This window comes from Eurosta solidaginis, chromosome 1, assembly GCF_040869045.1.
Source record: "Eurosta solidaginis isolate ZX-2024a chromosome 1, ASM4086904v1, whole genome shotgun sequence".
NCBI classification, from domain to species: domain Eukaryota; kingdom Metazoa; phylum Arthropoda; class Insecta; order Diptera; family Tephritidae; genus Eurosta; species Eurosta solidaginis.
In genome coordinates, this window is record NC_090319.1 from 90,650 (window position 1) to 113,377 (window position 22,728).

Sequence of the window (22,728 nt, forward strand, 5' to 3'; positions counted from 1 at the left end):
TCAATAATTTTAAAGACTTTTTGTAGTAAAATTTTTTTTCTAAAATTAATAGTTTCAAAGATATTTTAACTCAAAGAAAAGCTTTCAAAAGTTCAACTGTCAATAAAATCCAAAATATTCAAAATTTTAAAAAAATATTTTCACACACTATTCTAGACGTCAAATACTACATTTCTTCCGAATTTGAAGAAAATCGGAGAGATCGACCTATCTTTTCATATGGAATGCCTCAGTAGGCGTAGTCGTGTGATGGTAGCGTGCTCCACCCACACACTGAAGATCCTAGGTTCACGCTCCGGGCAAAGCAACATCAAAATTTTAGAAACAAGGTTTTTCAATTAGAAGAAAATATTTCTAAGCGGGGCACCCCTCGGCAGTGTTTGGCAAGCACTCCGAGTGTATTTCTGCCATGAAAAGCTCTCAGTGAAAACTCATCTGCCTTGCAGATGCCGTTCGGAGTCGGCATAAAACAAGTGGGACCCGTCCAGCCAATTTGTAAGAAAAATGTAAAGGAGCACGACGCCAATTAGAAGAGAAGCTCGGCCTAAAATATCTTCGGAGGTTATCGCGCCTTACATTTATTTTTTTTAATTTTTTATTTTAAGTAGCATAGGTCCTAGAAAGCTTCTTGTTTTTGCCAAAAAACTGAGTTATTTCATAACATAGGTATTGGTTTCTGATAGGGTTTCTCAATTTGGTCGTTTTGCAAACTTCTTGTAACAACATGAACTCCTTCAGTTTATGTGAGGTCCAAACGGACCAGCGAGTTCAGCCTAACCTAAGAACCCCACCATAGAACAGTACTCGTAGTACTAGACCTTTTCAAAATCTTTGACACAGTCTAAAAGTGTGTTAAAGTAAAAGCAATGCCCAGAAATAATCGGAATAGGGAGAAGTATATGTTGGGTCCGTGGGATTTTGGAAACACATGGAAATTAAAAATGGATGAGCTAGGTAAAAAGGCCGCATCCCATCGTAGACGTCACAATCAGATTGTGCCAGATTAAAAGAAGGCGAAGTTGCACATGCAGGAAAGGAGCGGAACCAAGCGCGGGGCTGCATAGCTCATGAGCAGGGCTTACAACCTTGGACTTACAATTCTGACCGGACACTGCTTTCGGGTGTTATATTATTTTAAGTTGAAAGTCAGTGATAGCAGATGTAGAAAGTTAATCGAGCATTGCGCTTCTTCTTGTAGCAGTGCTTCGCCCCAGCTAATAGGAGTGATCCCTCACACACTGTTATCGATATCCTTTTTCATTTCATTTCATTGGTGGTAGAAGCATTGCAATTGAACTGTTGGTGCAATGTGTGGACAGATTACATGCAGTACATACATTGGGCTAATTATTGATAAGTAAGAGTTAAACCTATTGCGGTCTTCAAATCGAAGTTGTGTTAGAGTGATGACTGTCTTCGTGGGAAGACTGCAGTAGAGGAACTGCGAGTTTCGGGTATTTGACACTGAGCATGAGGCCGCCGGGCATTTATCGACTTTGCTGCCTGTTTATGGATAAGTTTGAAATACCGGAACAGACTTGTGAATAAGGGATGGATGTTTCGGTTTGAAATCAAGGATGTCTTGATTTGAAGTCAAGCTAAATTGTAATAATTGTGAAAAGCGTATATATACATATGTGTAGTGGAGACTACTCCTGTGCGTCCGTGGGTCAATAATAGCCAATAAACAACAAAGCAACAATTATCAAAAGTTGGAGAAAACGCTAATTTTCAACATTGCAGCATTGTTTATTAGTTGAGACCGAAGGTTTTTTAAAACAAAACAACTTTAGAAGTGTTGACTTGAGATGAAATGGAAATTGCTTCCGTTTTGGTTATCTTTGAGACAGATTTCTTATTATGAAATTTCTAAGTTTGGCAAATATCGAGAATTGAGATTTATACAAAGGAAATGGCTATTCGTCCGGAAGTTCTTGATAAATAATTTTTTTCCCAGGTATATTCGTTCGGTAAATTTGTTGTTAAATTATTTGCCGAAACTAAAAGAAGAACAAAAAAAAACAGGAAGTAAAACAAGATTAAAACAAATCTTCCAGACGAAAACGAGAAAAATGTGCAATGGTTAATTATGCAATTACTCCCATTATATTTAGCGAATGCTCGTCAACGATGTTACTGCCTTCGGGGCGCTCAAACAGCGATGGATATCCAATGCATACCACACCGCATAATCTAACAAGACTATCATCTCCGAACTTAGCCGCCAATAACATAAATAAATTGGAAAACACAACAGTAATAGAAACAACTAACAGTACGCTAGCAACAGAACATGTAACAACACCTGGAAGAGGCACAAATTCCTCATCGCCTATGATTGAAAATTGCAGTAGTTGTAGTGTACCCCCTAACGACATTACAAGATATTTAGCGATATTGGGCAGTACATCGGAGGAGGTTTTGGGTTGTGCCAGAAATTGGGAAGAAATCGAGAGCAATTTGCAGGAACTTCAGGAAAACCTAAAAGAGGATTGGACTGTGCACGTGGCCAAGGAAGGCCGGCTCTATTACTGCAAGTAAGTCTATACATATTCCCATTTTTTATTTATATACGGTTAAAAATGTTGGCCTAAATCTAAAACTTGTTCGTTCTACATGAAAATCGTTCACTCTTAATCTGTGTGCAGTGTGCACTGTAGTAATCCAGGGAACAAAAAGATGGAATACAGCTTATTACGCAAGAGATGTATGATAATGGTGCTCAAGTTTGATCCTACTGGCTGCTTATAAAAGAAAAGTAGTTCTGAACATATTTAATAAATCGATACGGTTCTTACGTAAGATGGTAAAAATACTAAATGGATCCAAAAGTACCGTTTGTGGGTTAATAAAAAGTTACCATTAAGCATAGATAGAACGAAAAACCCTTTTTAGAACACCTTATACGTTTTTTGTAACTAAGTATTATCAAAAGTGGATGTATTTTTTACACGATCTGGTCCACTTTTATTAGATATATTCCTCTATAACGGAAACAAGAGTACCAAGTATTTTCACGATAAGCAAATTCTTCCATTTGAGCCAATTTCTGGTAATAATGGTATTTTGGAAGTAAAACAGCATTGACATAAATATATTTTTCCCATTATATTTGCCTTAGATCCCTTTTTACATCTTTTATATACAAATGGGGTATTTAACCAATTTCGTTAATTTTTTGATAATGGTGCCCAAGTTTGATCCTACTGGCTGCTTATAAAAGAAAAGTAGTTATGGACATATTTAATAAATCGATACGGTTCTTATGTAAGATGGTAAAAATACTAAATGGATCCAAAAGTACCTTTTGTGGGTTAATAAAAAGTTACAAAAACCATTAAGCATAGATAGAACGAAAAACCCTTTTTAGAACACCTTACACGTTTTTTGTAACTAAGTATTATCAAAAGTGGATGTATTTTTTACACGATCTGGTCCTATTTTATTAGATATATTCCTCTTTATAACGGAAACAAGGGTACCAAGTATTTTCACGATAAACAAATTCTTCCATTTGAGCCAATTTCTGGTAATAGTGGTATTTTGGAAGTAAAACAGCATTGATATAAAACTATTTTGCCCATTATATTTGCCTTAGATCCCTTTTCACATCTTTTATATACAAATGGGGTATTTAACCAATTTCGTTAATTTTTTTCAGGAGAAGAGTAATCAGTTTGCAGATTAAATTAAATTAAGAGTCGCCATTTCAACCCACACATGGGATTTCCTTAATGGAGCTGCATTATTAAAACATATTTGAAAATTTGATTTTCGCAGAAGTGGACGGTACCACGCCTCTTTCTAAAGTTTCCAAAAAATTATAATAGGAGTCGCCATTTGAACTCAAACATGTACATATGTATGTGTTTTTAAACGGTTTTATTTAGCCTCACTCTTGTGTAGCGAGCGAACACAATTTTGTAATTGAAATTTAAATCATTGTGAATGATGACAAAGTGTGATCTCTTATCTGTCAACTGCCTGACAGGCTGTTCAATATGGCTACTTTTCAGCGTTTTGACAGGCTGTTCAATATGGCGGCGCCTATCTTCAGCGGGTGATAGAATGAGATACAGAATGAGACAGCGATAGTCAAATACGAATCAGGTGATCCAATCACTTTGGAATTTTGACGTTTATGCAGAAGAGATCACACTTTGTCATCATTCACAATGATTTAAGTAACTTCCCAATAAGCTACAAGCTTGAAACTTGGAATATAGTTCAGAACCCGATGACAATGCAATAATACTAAATAAAATAATTAAAAAAAATTGTTTAAGTTAAACGGTTTTATTAAAAACAATACTTACATTAAGTAGTAATAATACTTAAAGATAGAAAATAATTGGGTAGGTCCTAGGTACTAGTCATCACACTCCTCATCAGTCTAGGGCGTTGATCAGACAATTAAATAAAAGCGTTGGATGCGTCAAATTTCTATTGATAGTCATATACAAGACCAACTGAACCTTAATCAGGTTATGCTGCGCCTCACATTTTTAGAAATTTCACGCGCCCAACGCTTTTATTTAATTGTCTGATCAACGCCCTAGACTGATGAGGAGTGTGATGACTAGTACCTAGGACCTACCTAATTATTTTCTATCTTTAAGTATTATTACTACTTAATGTAAGTATTGTTTTCAATAAAACTGTTTAACTTAAAAATTTTTTTTAATTATTTTATTTTCAAGTTTTTAGTCTTTATTTAATTGCCTATTATATCTCATTCTATTTAGTTCACTTAGTGACTCATTATTACAAGGACTCTTTCCTGACAATTTGTTACAACCTAAGTCCTCAATACATAATCCTTCCAAAGACTTTACTCGACTCTGCGCCACGTATGCTTGTCCCTCCTCCAACTCCAAAATATTTTGATGTCACTTCTACCGGACTGTATGCAATATTTGTTCCAAATATGAGCCAAATCGGGCATCATAGGTCGCTTTCTATTCTTGCATGTATTAAAAAAAAAAAAATTATGTAAGGCGCGATAACCTCCGAAGAGATCTAAGGCCGAGCTTCTCTTCCAATTTGCGTCGTGCTCCTCTTGATTTTCCCTACAAATTGTCCGGATGGGACCTACATGATTTTATGCCGACTCCGAACGGCATATGCAAGGCAGATGAGTTTTCACTGAGAGCTTTTCATGGCATAAATACACCCGGAGCGCTTGCCAAACACTGCCGAGGGGAGACCCCGCTTAGAAAAATTGTCTTCTAACCGAAAAACCTTATTTCTAAAAATTTTGATGTTGCTTTGCCCGGGGTTTGAACCCAGGGCATCCGGTGTGGTAGGCGGAGCACGCTACCATCACACCACGGTGGCCGCATTTATTATGTGTTCCAAATATGAGCCAAATCGGACCACAAATGCGAGTTTTGTGAATATCTCGATCCATGCGCCACCTAGCGGCTATTTTTGTTACGGCTCGATTTCTATTCTTGCATGTATTATGTGTTCCAAATATGAGCCAAATCGGACCACAAATACGATTTTTGTGAATATCTCGATCCATGCGCCACCAGCGGTGATTTTTTTTCACAGATCGATTTCTATTCTTGCATGTATTATGTGTTCCAAATATGAGCCAAATCGGGCCACAAATACGATTTTTGTGAATATCTCGATCCATGCGCCACCTAGCGGCGATTTTTTTCTTATTAATGCATTGTCATCGGGTTCTGAACTACATTCCAAATTTAAAGCTTGTAGATTATCGGGAAGTTACAAACAATTAAATAAAAGCGTCGGGCGCGTAAGATTTCTATTGATAGTCATAAGTAAGACCAACTGAACCTTAATTAGTTTATGCTACGCCTCTCGATCCATGCGCCACCTAGCGGCGATTTTTTTTTCACAGATCGATTTCTATTCTTGCATGTATTATGTGTTCCAAATATGAGCCAAATCGGACCACAAATGCGAATTTTGCGAATATCTCGATCCTTGCGCCACCTAGCGGCGATTTTTTTCTTATTATTGCATTGTTATCGGGTTCTGAACTACATTCCAAGTTTCAAGCTTGTAGCTTATCGGGAAGTTACAGACAATTAAATAAAAGCGTCGGGCGCGTAAGATTTCTATTGATAGTCGTAAGTAAGACCAACTGAACCTTAATTAGTTTACGCTACGCCTCACATTTTTAGAAATTTCACGCGCCCAACGTTTTTTTAATTGTCTAATCAACGCCCTAGTTTGGTGAGTAGTGTGAGGACTAGTACCTAGTACCTACATAATTATTTCTGGCTTTTAGTATTATTATTACTTAATGTACTTACTTACTTACTTAATTGGCGCTTAACCGTCTAAATAGTTATGGCCGTCCAACAAGGCGCGCCAGTCGCTCTGCCAACCGGCGCCAATTGGTCACACCAAGGGAGTTTAAATCGTTTTCCACCTGGTCCTTCCAACGGAGTAGGGCCCGCCCTCTACCTCTGCTTCCATAGGCGGATTCCGATAGAAACACTTTCTTGGCCGGATCATCATCTTTCATTCGCATAAAATGGCCTAGCCAGCGCAGCGTTTTAATTCGCTGGACTATGTTGATGTCTGCGTACAGATCGTACAGCTCATCATTAAATCTGTTCGGTACTCGCCATCGCCAACACGTACAGGTCCATAAATCTTTCGAAGAACTTTTCTCTCGAACACTCCCGAAGCCGCTTCATCTGCTGTTGTCATGGTCCATGCTTCTGCCCCATATAGCAGGACGGGTACGATAAGTGACTTGTAGAGTATGATTTTCGTTCGCCGAGAGAGGACTTTACTTTTCAATTGCCTTACTAGTCCAAAGTAGCATTTAGTGGCAAGATTGATTCTTCCCTGGATTTCAGTGCTGATGTTGGTAGCGTTGATGCTGGTTCCCAAATAAACGAGGTCTTTTACTATTTCGAAATTATGACTGCCAACGGTAGCGTGGTTGCCAAGGCGCGTATGCGCTGACTCTGCTCGATGACAGCAGGTGCTTCGTTTTGTCCTCATTCACCATCAAACCCATCTTTACCGCTTCTTTTTCCAGTTTGGAGTAAGCAGAACTAACACCGCGCGTGTTTAGGCCGATGATATCAATGTCATCAGCATATGCCAGTAATTGCAGGCTTTTATAGTATATTGTTCCAGTGCGGTTAAGTTCTGCCGCTAGTCTAATTTTCTCCAGCATCAAATTAAAGAAATCGCACGATAGGGGGTCACCCTGTCTGAAACCTCGTTTAGTTTCGAACGGCTCGGAGAGGTCCTTCCCAATTCTGACTGAGCTGATGGTGTTGCTCAACGTCATTTTGCAGAGCCGTATAAGTTTTGCGGGGAACCCAAATTCAAACATAGCGGCATATAGGCAGCTCCTTTTTGTGCTGTCGAAGGCGGCTTTAAAGTCGACGAAGAGGTGATGTGTGTCGATTCTCTTTTCACGGGTTTTTTTTCCAAGATTTGGCGCATTATGAAAATCTGGTCGATGGTAGATTTACCAGGTCTGAAGCCGCACTGATAAGGTCCAATCAGCCGGTTCACGGTGGGCTTCAATCTTTCGCACAATACACTTGAAAGGACCTTAAGTATATGCGATATTAAGAAGGCTGATTCCACGATAGTTGGTGCATTTTGCAGTATCCCCCTTCTTGTGGACTGGGCAAAGAACCCTTAGATTGCAACCGCCGGGCATGCACTCTTCCGCCCATATTTTGCTAAGAAGCTGCTGCATGCGCCTTACCAACTCCTCGCCGCCGTACTTGAATAGCTCCGCAGGCAATCCATCAGCGCCCACGGCCGTGTTGTTTTTCAATCTGGTTATTGCTATTCTAACTTCGTCATAATCGGGCGGGGGGACATATATTCCATCATCATCGATTGCGGGATCGGGTTCTTCATCTCTACGCGGTGAATTGCTGCCTCCATTTAGGAGAGCAGAGAAGTGTTCCCTCCATAATCTAAGCACTCTCTGGACATCAGTTACAAGGTCGCCGTTTTCGTTCCTACAGGAGTTGGCCCCGGTCTTAAAACCTTCCGTCTGTCGCCGTATTTTCTGGGAAAATTTTCGGGCGTTATTCCTGGTGGCTAACAGCTCAAGCTACTCGCACTCACGCCTTTCTGCTTCTGCTTTGTTCTTCCTGAAAAGGCGTCTCGCTTCCTTTTTTAACTCACGATAGCGTTCACACACTCCTCTTGTCGCGCTCGCTTTTGACGGAGCCCTGTAGGCAGCGTCCTTTCTTTCGGTTGCAACGCGGCATTCTTCATCGTACCAGTTGCTTTTTCGTGGCCGCCGGTAATCAATTTTTTCCTCGGCGGCAGTACGAAGTGCTTTGGAGATATACTCCCACTGCTTCTGTATTCCTTCGGGATGAGTTGTGCTCTCAGAGAGCAGGTGTGAGAGTCGAGTTGCGAAATCAATGGCAGTCTGTTGTGATTGAAGCTTTTCGACGTCTAGCTTTCCTTGTGTTTTTTGTTCCTTGGTTTTAGCCGCGTTGAGGCGGGTGCGTATTTTGGCTGCAACGAGATAATGGTCCGAGTCGATGTTAGGTCCTCGGATCGTGCGCACATCTAAAACACTGGAGGCATGCCATCCGTCTATCATAACGTGATCGATCTGATTGCGAGTATTTCGATCAGGAGACAGCCATGTAGCTTGATGTATCTTTTTATGCATGAACCTCGTGCTGGATATGACCATGTTTCGAGCACCGGCAAAGTCAATCAGCCTCAGTCCGTTAGGAGAAGTTTCATTGTGTTGGCTGAACTTTCCGACTGTAGGGCCAAAAACACCTTCTTTTCCCACCCTGGCGTTAAAGTCGCCAAGCACGTCTTTTATATCATGACGGGGGCAGCGCTCGTACGTGCGTTCTAATTGTTCATAAAAAGTGTCTTTCACCTCATCGGCTTTCTCCTCTGTCGGCGCATGGGCGCAGATGAATGATATGTTAAAAAATTTTGCTTTTATTCGGATAGCGGCGAGACGCTCGTCCACAGGCGTGAACGCCAGCACTTGGCGACAAAGTCTCTTTCCCACCACGAATCCGACGCCGAAACTGAGCTTATTCGTATGGCCACTCCAATAGATGTCACAATTTTTGATCTTCTTTCTTCCTTGCTTCGTCCAACGCATTTCTTGGATGGCGGTGATGTCCGATTTTGCTTTGACGAGGACATCATCCAGCCGGGCATCTGCACTAATCTCATTCAGGGAGCGGACGTTCCAGGTGCATGCCCTCAATTCATTGTCCTTCAAACGTTTGCAATGGTCGTCATCAATAGAGAGTATATTGTAACGAATGTTAGCAGCACTGAGCGATGCTATCGTCTCTAAGCCGATGCTAACCAGTGACGTGAATGCACATCAATAATTCAATCATTATGTATCTACATAAACGAATAAATAATTGAGTCTACACATATGTACGTATACGAGCAGCGGAGCGGCAATGCACAAACACATGCATATATCTTATTTGAGTTGTCACAAGAGAGAGCAATAATTTGTGCACGTAGTTGTGGCTGGCGATTTTGTAGCCGAACTAACTAGTAACTTCTGGAAATCGAAGAGCCTAGAAGTATGCAGCGTAAACTATAAAAGCAGGGCAGGCGAGTAAGAAGTAATTCAGTTTGATTTGAGATTTGGATTAAGCGCTATCTAGCGAGCTATAGCAGTATTATTTTGAATAGTAGAGTTTCATTTGAGCTGTCAATCAGTTTGGTTATTAAGCAAGCTATTCGTTGCAAAGTATAAGTGTTATTGTGAAGGCCATTTTGCATTATTACATATTGGAGTTATTTATTCAACAGTTTAGCGATACGAACTTAGAAGAGGGTTGCAAATAAGAGGATTTGCAGCAAATTCGTTACAATATTTATCCGAGGCTTGTTATATTTACTTGTTATATTACTTAATGTAAGTTTTTAATAAAACCGTTTAACTTAACAATTTTTTTTAATTATTTTATTTAAAAATTTAAACACGGTGTGGCTGCCAAAAATCCTACATACCAAATTTCAATAAGCTATAAGTTAATGCCTATATCGAGTAGTTTATGCCGTTATAAGCTACCGTTATGAGTCCGCCGTGATGTGGTGGTTTTTTCAATTAGAAAAAAGTCTCTTAGCGGGGTCGCTGCTAGGCAGTGGTTTGGTAACACCCCTAGTGTATTTATGCCATGAAAAGCTTCTCATGGAAAATACATCTGCCTCACAGCTACCGTTCGGAGTCCGCATAAAACAGGTAGGTTCCCTCTAGCCAATTTGTAGCGAAAATTAAAAGGAGCACGACGCGAACTGGAAGAGAAGATCGGCCTTAAGGAGGTAAATCGCGCTATTTTTATACTCAGCTGAGCAGAGCTCACAGAGTATATTAATTTTGTTCGCATAACGGTACCCTGTAACGGCATAAACTAATCGAGATAAATATAGACTTCTATATATCAAAATGATCTGGGCGAAAAACGAAATTCATTTAGCCATGTCCGTCCGTCGGTAAACACGATAACTTGAGTACATTTTGAGGTATCGTGATGAAATTTGGTATGTAAGTTCCTGGGCATTCATCTCAGATCACTATTTAAAATTAACGAAATCGGACTATAACCACGCCCACTTTTTCGATATCGAAAATTTCGAAAAACCGAAAAAGTGCGATAATTCATTACCAAAAACGGATAAAGCGATGAAATTTGATAGGTGGGTTGACCTTATGACGCAGAATAGAAAATTAGCAAAATTTTGGACAATGGGCGTGGCAAGGCCCACTTTTAAAAGAAAGTAATTTAAAAGTTTTGCAAGCTGTAATTTGGCAGTCGTTGAATATATCATGATGAAATTTGGCAGAAACGTTACTCCTATTACTATATGGGTTCTAAATAAGAACACGCCTACTCTTTAAAAAAAAATGTTCAAGTAAAATTTTAACAAAAATTGAATATCTTTACAGTATATGATATGGTGCAACAAAATACAAAAATAAAAGAAAATTTCAAAATGGGCGTGGATCCGCCCTTTTTCATTTAATTTGGCTAGAATACTTTTAATGCCATAAGTCGAACAAAAATTTACCAATCCTTGTGACAGTTGATCGCCGTTGATCGGATGACGAACACGTCCACTCTTTAAAAAAAATTTTCAAGTCAAATTTTAACAAAAATTGAATATCTTTACAGTATATAAGTAAATTATGTCAACATTCAACGCCAGTAATGATATGATGCAACAAAATACAAAAATAAAAGAAAATTTCAAAAAGGGCGTAGCTCCGCCCTTTTTCATTTAATTTGGCTAGAATACTTTTAATGCCATAAGTCGAACAAAAATTTACCAATCCTTGTGACAATTGATCGCCGTTGAAATGACCTGTAAGATCAGTTGTGTTAACAGAAAAATCAGTTAGATTGATTAGGAATCTGTCAATTTTACAAAATTTTGTTGACTTAAGAGCGACGATTTCTCTTCTGTTAAAATGACTGAACTAATTTGTTCGCTCGACAAAGAACTCGGTTGAATTAACCATAATTCGATCAATTTCACCGAATCTCCGTTAAGTCAAGAACAACAGAACCGATTTGTTGATTTTACTAGCACCATTTCTTTCAGTTAACACATTTCATTTGATACTCATATCGTACAAACACATTCTAGAGTCACCCCTGGTCCACATTTATGGCGATATCTAGAAAAGGCGTCCACCTACAGAGCTAAGGCCCACTCCCTTTTAAAATACTTATTACCACCTTTCATTTGATACCCATATCGTACCAACACATTCTAGAGTCACCCCCGGTCCACCTTTATGGCGATATCTCGAAAAGGCGTCCACCTATTGAACTATGGCCCACTTCCTTTTAAAATACTCTTTAATACCTTCTATTTGATACCCATGTCATAAAAATACGTTCCAGGGTTACCCTAGGTTCATTTTCCTAAATGGTGATTTTCCCTTCTTTTGTCTCCAAAGCTCTCAGCTGAGTATGTAATGTTCGATTACATCCGAACTTAGCCTTGTTGCTTGTTTTAAGCTACTTTTATGTAGACAAAATTTATTGAACCTGTAAGCCTGCTCAGCTGAGTTTAAAAATACGGAATTGATTTCCCGGTTTAAATGCGTTACCAGCATTAAGCGGTCAAGTAGTTGTAGCGTGGGACTAAAGTCTTCTAGTTATTGGTGACTTTTAGAGTATGATTTTCGTTCGCCGAGAGAGGACTTTACTTTTCAATTGCCTTACTAGTCCAAAGTAGCATTTAGTGGCAAGATTGATTCTTCCCTGGATTTCAGTGCTGATGTTGGTAGCGTTGATGCTGGTTCCCAAATAAACGAGGTCTTTTACTATTTCGAAATTATGACTGCCAACGGTAGCGTGGTTGCCAAGGCGCGTATGCGCTGACTCTGCTCGATGACAGCAGGTGCTTCGTTTTGTCCTCATTCACCATCAAACCCATCTTTACCGCTTCTTTTTCCAGTTTGGAGTAAGCAGAACTAACACCGCGCGTGTTTAGGCCGATGATATCAATGTCATCAGCATATGCCAGTAATTGCAGGCTTTTATAGTATATTGTTCCAGTGCGGTTAAGTTCTGCCGCTAGTCTAATTTTCTCCAGCATCAAATTAAAGAAATCGCACGATAGGGGGTCACCCTGTCTGAAACCTCGTTTAGTTTCGAACGGCTCGGAGAGGTCCTTCCCAATTCTGACTGAGCTGATGGTGTTGCTCAACGTCATTTTGCAGAGCCGTATAAGTTTTGCGGGGAACCCAAATTCAAACATAGCGGCATATAGGCAGCTCCTTTTTGTGCTGTCGAAGGCGGCTTTAAAGTCGACGAAGAGGTGATGTGTGTCGATTCTCTTTTCACGGGTTTTTTTTCCAAGATTTGGCGCATTATGAAAATCTGGTCGATGGTAGATTTACCAGGTCTGAAGCCGCACTGATAAGGTCCAATCAGCCGGTTCACGGTGGGCTTCAATCTTTCGCACAATACACTTGAAAGGACCTTAAGTATATGCGATATTAAGAAGGCTGATTCCACGATAGTTGGTGCATTTTGCAGTATCCCCCTTCTTGTGGACTGGGCAAAGAACCCTTAGATTGCAACCGCCGGGCATGCACTCTTCCGCCCATATTTTGCTAAGAAGCTGCTGCATGCGCCTTACCAACTCCTCGCCGCCGTACTTGAATAGCTCCGCAGGCAATCCATCAGCGCCCACGGCCGTGTTGTTTTTCAATCTGGTTATTGCTATTCTAACTTCGTCATAATCGGGCGGGGGGACATATATTCCATCATCATCGATTGCGGGATCGGGTTCTTCATCTCTACGCGGTGAATTGCTGCCTCCATTTAGGAGAGCAGAGAAGTGTTCCCTCCATAATCTAAGCACTCTCTGGACATCAGTTACAAGGTCGCCGTTTTCGTTCCTACAGGAGTTGGCCCCGGTCTTAAAACCTTCCGTCTGTCGCCGTATTTTCTGGGAAAATTTTCGGGCGTTATTCCTGGTGGCTAACAGCTCAAGCTACTCGCACTCACGCCTTTCTGCTTCTGCTTTGTTCTTCCTGAAAAGGCGTCTCGCTTCCTTTTTTAACTCACGATAGCGTTCACACACTCCTCTTGTCGCGCTCGCTTTTGACGGAGCCCTGTAGGCAGCGTCCTTTCTTTCGGTTGCAACGCGGCATTCTTCATCGTACCAGTTGCTTTTTCGTGGCCGCCGGTAATCAATTTTTTCCTCGGCGGCAGTACGAAGTGCTTTGGAGATATACTCCCACTGCTTCTGTATTCCTTCGGGATGAGTTGTGCTCTCAGAGAGCAGGTGTGAGAGTCGAGTTGCGAAATCAATGGCAGTCTGTTGTGATTGAAGCTTTTCGACGTCTAGCTTTCCTTGTGTTTTTTGTTCCTTGGTTTTAGCCGCGTTGAGGCGGGTGCGTATTTTGGCTGCAACGAGATAATGGTCCGAGTCGATGTTAGGTCCTCGGATCGTGCGCACATCTAAAACACTGGAGGCATGCCATCCGTCTATCATAACGTGATCGATCTGATTGCGAGTATTTCGATCAGGAGACAGCCATGTAGCTTGATGTATCTTTTTATGCATGAACCTCGTGCTGGATATGACCATGTTTCGAGCACCGGCAAAGTCAATCAGCCTCAGTCCGTTAGGAGAAGTTTCATTGTGTTGGCTGAACTTTCCGACTGTAGGGCCAAAAACACCTTCTTTTCCCACCCTGGCGTTAAAGTCGCCAAGCACGTCTTTTATATCATGACGGGGGCAGCGCTCGTACGTGCGTTCTAATTGTTCATAAAAAGTGTCTTTCACCTCATCGGCTTTCTCCTCTGTCGGCGCATGGGCGCAGATGAATGATATGTTAAAAAATTTTGCTTTTATTCGGATAGCGGCGAGACGCTCGTCCACAGGCGTGAACGCCAGCACTTGGCGACAAAGTCTCTTTCCCACCACGAATCCGACGCCGAAACTGAGCTTATTCGTATGGCCACTCCAATAGATGTCACAATTTTTGATCTTCTTTCTTCCTTGCTTCGTCCAACGCATTTCTTGGATGGCGGTGATGTCCGATTTTGCTTTGACGAGGACATCATCCAGCCGGGCATCTGCACTAATCTCATTCAGGGAGCGGACGTTCCAGGTGCATGCCCTCAATTCATTGTCCTTCAAACGTTTGCAATGGTCGTCATCAATAGAGAGTATATTGTAACGAATGTTAGCAGCACTGAGCGATGCTATCGTCTCTAAGCCGATGCTAACCAGTGACGTGAATGCACATCAATAATTCAATCATTATGTATCTACATAAACGAATAAATAATTGAGTCTACACATATGTACGTATACGAGCAGCGGAGCGGCAATGCACAAACACATGCATATATCTTATTTGAGTTGTCACAAGAGAGAGCAATAATTTGTGCACGTAGTTGTGGCTGGCGATTTTGTAGCCGAACTAACTAGTAACTTCTGGAAATCGAAGAGCCTAGAAGTATGCAGCGTAAACTATAAAAGCAGGGCAGGCGAGTAAGAAGTAATTCAGTTTGATTTGAGATTTGGATTAAGCGCTATCTAGCGAGCTATAGCAGTATTATTTTGAATAGTAGAGTTTCATTTGAGCTGTCAATCAGTTTGGTTATTAAGCAAGCTATTCGTTGCAAAGTATAAGTGTTATTGTGAAGGCCATTTTGCATTATTACATATTGGAGTTATTTATTCAACAGTTTAGCGATACGAACTTAGAAGAGGGTTGCAAATAAGAGGATTTGCAGCAAATTCGTTACAATATTTATCCGAGGCTTGTTATATTTACTTGTTATATTACTTAATGTAAGTTTTTAATAAAACCGTTTAACTTAACAATTTTTTTTAATTATTTTATTTAAAAATTTAAACACGGTGTGGCTGCCAAAAATCCTACATACCAAATTTCAATAAGCTATAAGTTAATGCCTATATCGAGTAGTTTATGCCGTTATAAGCTACCGTTATGAGTCCGCCGTGATGTGGTGGTTTTTTCAATTAGAAAAAAGTCTCTTAGCGGGGTCGCTGCTAGGCAGTGGTTTGGTAACACCCCTAGTGTATTTATGCCATGAAAAGCTTCTCATGGAAAATACATCTGCCTCACAGCTACCGTTCGGAGTCCGCATAAAACAGGTAGGTTCCCTCTAGCCAATTTGTAGCGAAAATTAAAAGGAGCACGACGCGAACTGGAAGAGAAGATCGGCCTTAAGGAGGTAAATCGCGCTATTTTTATACTCAGCTGAGCAGAGCTCACAGAGTATATTAATTTTGTTCGCATAACGGTACCCTGTAACGGCATAAACTAATCGAGATAAATATAGACTTCTATATATCAAAATGATCTGGGCGAAAAACGAAATTCATTTAGCCATGTCCGTCCGTCGGTAAACACGATAACTTGAGTACATTTTGAGGTATCGTGATGAAATTTGGTATGTAAGTTCCTGGGCATTCATCTCAGATCACTATTTAAAATTAACGAAATCGGACTATAACCACGCCCACTTTTTCGATATCGAAAATTTCGAAAAACCGAAAAAGTGCGATAATTCATTACCAAAAACGGATAAAGCGATGAAATTTGATAGGTGGGTTGACCTTATGACGCAGAATAGAAAATTAGCAAAATTTTGGACAATGGGCGTGGCAAGGCCCACTTTTAAAAGAAAGTAATTTAAAAGTTTTGCAAGCTGTAATTTGGCAGTCGTTGAATATATCATGATGAAATTTGGCAGAAACGTTACTCCTATTACTATATGGGTTCTAAATAAGAACACGCCTACTCTTTAAAAAAAAATGTTCAAGTAAAATTTTAACAAAAATTGAATATCTTTACAGTATATGATATGGTGCAACAAAATACAAAAATAAAAGAAAATTTCAAAATGGGCGTGGATCCGCCCTTTTTCATTTAATTTGGCTAGAATACTTTTAATGCCATAAGTCGAACAAAAATTTACCAATCCTTGTGACAGTTGATCGCCGTTGATCGGATGACGAACACGTCCACTCTTTAAAAAAAATTTTCAAGTCAAATTTTAACAAAAATTGAATATCTTTACAGTATATAAGTAAATTATGTCAACATTCAACGCCAGTAATGATATGATGCAACAAAATACAAAAATAAAAGAAAATTTCAAAAAGGGCGTAGCTCCGCCCTTTTTCATTTAATTTGGCTAGAATACTTTTAATGCCATAAGTCGAACAAAAATTTACCAATCCTTGTGACAATTGATCGCCGTTGAAATGACCTGTAAGATCAGTTGTGTTAACAGAAAAATCAGTTAGATTGATTAGGAATCTGTCAATTTTACAAAATTTTGTTGACTTAAGAGCGACGATTTCTCTTCTGTTAAAATGACTGAACTAATTTGTTCGCTCGACAAAGAACTCGGTTGAATTAACCATAATTCGATCAATTTCACCGAATCTCCGTTAAGTCAAGAACAACAGAACCGATTTGTTGATTTTACTAGCACCATTTCTTTCAGTTAACACATTTCATTTGATACTCATATCGTACAAACACATTCTAGAGTCACCCCTGGTCCACATTTATGGCGATATCTAGAAAAGGCGTCCACCTACAGAGCTAAGGCCCACTCCCTTTTAAAATACTTATTACCACCTTTCATTTGATACCCATATCGTACCAACACATTCTAGAGTCACCCCCGGTCCACCTTTATGGCGATATCTCGAAAAGGCGTCCACCTATTGAACTATGGCCCACTTCCTTTTAAAATACTCTTTAATACCTTCTATTTGATACCCATGTCATAAAAATACGTTCCAGGGTTACCCTAGGTTCATTTTCCTAAATGGTGATTTTCCCTTCTTTTGTCTCCAAAGCTCTCAGCTGAGTATGTAATGTTCGATTACATCCGAACTTAGCCTTGTTGCTTGTTTTAAGCTACTTTTATGTAGACAAAATTTATTGAACCTGTAAGCCTGCTCAGCTGAGTTTAAAAATACGGAATTGATTTCCCGGTTTAAATGCGTTACCAGCATTAAGCGGTCAAGTAGTTGTAGCGTGGGACTAAAGTCTTCTAGTTATTGGTCATCAAAAGTAATAAATAGTGCAAACAATGCAAACAGTGAGGCAATTCACAACGTCTCTTACTGTCTCATTGAGTTTTTTTTATACGGCCCTTGTGAACACTACAATGTGTTGTATGTCGTATTGAAATACGTACGTAAGAAGAGCTCTCAGTAAAATGCATACAAATGTAAATATATGCAACCGCTATACTAAAAAATTGTTCGTTGTTCTTTTGCATTTTGTTACGAAAATTCCTTTAAACTGTTAAAAATTATTAATTATTATGATCTACTTTGTTCCAGCCTCACCTTTTAATGTGGCTGAGAAGCTATCTTTGTTCCAGCGTCACTTTTTAATGTGGCTGAGAAGCTATCTTTCAAATAGGTCCCAACAAGTTCTGTTCAAATGTAATCTCTCGGAATAATTTTAAGTTTCATACGCTGTTCCTTCAGGGAAGTCATCTGGGCCCTTTGCTCTTTACCCTTTTCATAAATGACTTGCCCCAGATCATCCCACACTCCCATACTGTAATGTATACGTATGATTGTCACTCTTATTATACCTCCTTAGCATCCTTAGACCTTCTTCAGGCTGATTTGGACTCGTTCCGAAGCTGGTGCGCACTAAATTGACTAGTTTTAAATTGCTCTAAATTCAAACGTGTAACATTTCACCCAGTGAAGCCAGTTTTGGAACCTTCTTTGGTTGATGACCACCATTTGGAGCGTATATCTATTGTAAATGATCTAGGTCCCTGTGCTTTCAGACAGCATGCTTTAGGCCTTTTATCTTTAATTGTATATTTATGAAATTCACTTTATTGTTAGATATAACGTCGTTAATTGTTTTGTCAATTGTTGTATTTTCGATGTACTTCTATTTTAACTTTTAATTGTATTCATTTTCATATCATTGTAGTTGACAATTTTATATTTGTTGTCCATTTTAAATAAATAAATAATTAAATTAAAAAAATAATAACTTGTCTGACGATAACTTAGCACACTTGATATATATACATAGGCTGCCGAATTGTATTTTCTTTCAAAAATTTTATATGAGACACAACAAGGTATACTTGACAGGTTTAAAATCATAGCACATACGTTGAATAAGAGGGGAGATTATTTTTAGTTATATTTAGATCAGCTTTTCATACATAGAAAGTTTTGATGCAAGTAAGTCCCTGTTATACATGGAAGACAAACATTTCCTTTTTCTCTTTTACTAAATTTTATAGGAAAATATCCCTCAAAAAGGAAATGTCATACAATCTGGCGTCACTGACTAATATAATTTTTTAAGATCTAGTTAATAGAGGAAATATGAGCAGCTAGTTAAGCAAACATTTTAAAATATGTAAATAATGTAATATACCAGTCATTTACAGAAATGTTTGAATAAAGAAATAATAAACTGGCATAAACCTGTTGATTGGTAAACTACTATTTGAGGAGCATTCGTAACAACCCCAACTTTATGTTATAAAAACGTGTTTGGAAATCACATCAGGCCCGAGCTCATAATCAGAGGCCTGTTTTATAGAATTGAAAGAGACAATTTTGTCAAGAACAATTTTTGTCGCTTTATTAGAGACCATTCAACTGATTGTTTACAAGAGACGATTGGATGAAATTTTGTTTGACATTAATTCATTGATCGTGTCTTAAGACATGTTTTGCTTTGACGAGGACATCATCCAGCCGGGCATCTGCACTAATCTCATTCAGGGAGCGGACGTTCCAGGTGCATGCCCTCAATTCATTGTCCTTCAAACGTTTGCCATGGTCGTCATCAATAGAGAGTATATTTATCCGAGGCTTGTTGTTATATTTACTTGTTATATTACTTAATGTAAGTTTTTAATAAAACCGTTTAACTTAACAATTTTTTTTAATTATTTTATTTAAAAATTTAAACACGGTGTGGCTGCCAAAAATCCTACATACCAAATTTCAATAAGCTATAAGTTAATGCCTATATCGAGTAGTTTATGCCGGTTCAAGCTACCGTGATGTGGTGGTTTTTTCAATTAGAAAAAAGTCTCTTAGCGGGGTCGCTGCTAGGCAGTGGTTTGGTAACACCCCTAGTGTATTTATACCATGAAAAGCTTCTCATGGAAAATACATCTGCCTCACAGCTACCGTTCGGAGTCCGCATAAAACAGGTAGGTTCCCTCTAGCCAATTTGTAGCGAAAATTAAAAGGAGCACGACGCGAACTGGAAGAGAAGATCGGCCTTAAGGAGGTAAATCGCGCTATTTTTATACTCAGCTGAGCAGAGCTCACAGAGTATATTAATTTTGTTCGCATAACGGTACCCTGTAACGTCATAAACTAATCGAGATAAATATAGACTTCTATATATCAAAATGATCTGGGCGAAAAACGAAATTCATTTAGCCATGTCCGTCCGTCGGTAAACACGATAACTTGAGTACATTTTGAGGTATCTTGATGAAATTTGGTATGTAACTTCCTGGGCATTCATCTCAGATCACTATTTAAAATGAACGAAATCGGACTATAACCACGCCCACTTTTTCGATATCGAAAATTTCGAAAAACCGAAAAAGTGCGATAATTCATTACCAAAGACGGATAAAGCGATGAAATTTGATAGGTGGGTTGACCTTATGACGCAGAATAGAAAATTAGCAAAATTTTGGACAATGGGCGTGGCAAGGCCCACTTTTAAAAGAAAGTAATTTAAAAGTTTTGCAAGCTGTAATTTGGCAGTCGTTGAATATATCATGATGAAATTTGGCAGAAACATTACTCCTATTACTATATGTGTTCTAAATAAGAATTACGGATGACGAACACGCCTACTCTTTAAAAAAAAATGTTCAAGTAAAATTTTAACAAAAATTGAATATCTTTACAGTAGGTATATAAGTAAATTATGTCAACATTCAACGCCAGTAATGATATGATGCAACAAAATACAAAAATAAAAGAAAATTTCAAAAAGGGCGTAGCTCCGCCCTTTTTCATTTAATTTGGCTAGAATACTTTTAATGCCATAAGTCGAACAAAAATTTACCAATCCTTGTGACAATTGATCGCCGTTGAAATGACCTGTAAGATCAGTTGTGTTAACAGAAAAATCAGTTAGATTGATTATGAATCTGTCAATTTTACAAAATTTTGTTGACTTAAGAGCGACAATTTCTCTTCTGTTGAAATGACTGAACTAATTTGTTCGCTTGACAAAGAACTCGGTTGAATTAACCATAATTCGATCAATTTCACCGAATCTCCGTTAAGTCAAGAACAACAGAACCGATTTGTTGATTTTACTAGCACCATTTCTTTCAGTTAACACCTTTCATTTGATACTCATATCGTACAAACACATTCTAGAGTCACCCCCGGTCCACCTTTATGGCGATATCTCGAAAAGGCGTCCACCTATAGAACTATGGCCCACTTCCTTTTAAAATAATCTTTAATACCTTCTATTTGATACCCATGTCATAAAAATACATTCCAGGGTTACCCTAGGTTCATTTTCCTAAATGGTGATTTTCCCTTCTTTTGTCTCCAAAGCTCTCAGCTGAGTATGTAATGTTCGGTTACATCCGAACTTAGCCTTGTTGCTTGTTTTAAGCTACTTTTATGTAGACAAAATTTATTGAACCTGTAAGCCTGCTCAGCTGAGTTTAAAAATACGGGATAGATTTTCCGGTTTAAATGCGTTACCAGCATTAAGCGGTCAAGATAATAAGTAGTTGTAGCGTGGGACTAAAGTCTCTTCTAGTTATTGGTCATCAAAAGTAATAAATAGTGCAAACAATGCAAACAGTGAGGCAATTCACAACGTCTCTTACTGTCTCATTGAGTTTTTTGTATACGGCCCTTGTGAACACTACAATGTGTTGTATGTCGTATTGAAATACGTACGTAAGAAGAGCTCTCAGTAAAATGCATTACAAATGTAAATATATGTAACCGCTATACTTAAAAATTGTTCGTTGTTCTTTTGCATTTTGTTACGAAAATTCCTTTAAACTGTTAAAAATTATGAATTATTATGATCTACTTTGTTCCAGCCTCACCTTTTAATGTGGCTGAGAAGCTATCTTTGTTCCAGCGTCACTTTTTAATGTGGCTGAGAAGCTATCTTTCAAATAGGTCCCAACAAGTTCTGTTCAAATGTAATCTCTCGGAATAATTTTAAGTTTCATACGCTGTTCCTTCAGGGAAGTCATCTGGGCCCTTTGCTCTTTACCCTTTTCATAAATGACTTGCCCCAGGTCATCCCACACTCCCATACTGTAATGTATACGTATGATTGTCACTCTTATTATACCTCCTTAGCATCCTTAGACCTTCTTCAGGCTGATTTGGACTCGTTCCGAAGCTGGTGCGCACTAAATTGACTAGTTTTAAATTGCTCTAAATTCAAACGTGTAACATTTCACCCAGTGAAGCCAGTTTTGGAACCTTCTTTGGTTGATGACCACCATTTGGAGCGTATATCTATTGTAAATGATCTAGGACCCTCTGCTTTCAGACAGCATGCTTTAGGCCTTTTATCTTTAATTGTATATTTATGAAATTCACTTTATTGTTAGATATAACGTCGTTAATTGTTTTGTCAATTGTTGTATTTTCGATGTACTTCTATTTTAAATTTTAATTGTATTCATTTTCATATCATTGTAGTTGACCATTTTATATTTGTTGTCCACTTTAAATAAATAAATAATTAAATTTAAAAAAAAATAACTTGTCTGACGATAACCACACTTGATATATATACATAGGCTGCCGAATTGTATTTTCTTTCAAAAATTTTATATGAGATTTCCTTTTTCTCTTTTACTAAATTTTATAGGAAAATATCCCTCAAAAAGGAAATGTCATACTTAATAGTCACTGACTAATATAATTTTTTAAGATCTAGTTAATAGAGGAAATATGAGCAGCTAGTTAAGCAAACATTTTAAAATATGTAAATAATGCAATATACCAGTCATTTACAGAAATGTTTGAATAAAGAAATAATAAACTGGCATAAACCTGTTAATTGGTAAACTACTATTTGAGGAGCATTCGTAACAACCCCAACTTTATGTTATAAAAACGTGTTTGGAAATCATATCAGGCCCGAGCTCATAATCAGAGGCCTGTTTTATAGAATTGAAAGAGACAATTTTGTCAAGAACAATTTTTGTCGCTTTA

General features: G+C 38.6%; 1 protein-coding gene across 7 annotated transcripts in view; it reads left to right on the forward strand.

The window, feature by feature from the left end:
* LOC137245895 (uncharacterized) overlaps positions 1-22,728 on the forward strand; it is a 152,679-nt gene that overhangs the window by 11,252 nt on the left and 118,699 nt on the right. For 5 of the 7 annotated variants that reach the window (XR_010951416.1, XM_067777102.1, XM_067777090.1 and 2 more), the window contains exon 2: positions 2,115-2,537. The exons of the other annotated variants lie outside the window; for them this stretch is intronic. Coding sequence is in view for 4 of the 5 variants with exons in the window: in XM_067777102.1 (XP_067633203.1) it covers positions 2,131-2,537 (407 nt within the window). In the remaining variant the exon portion in view is untranslated. The remainder of the gene's footprint in view (positions 1-2,114; positions 2,538-22,728) is intronic. 7 annotated transcript variants of the gene reach the window in all.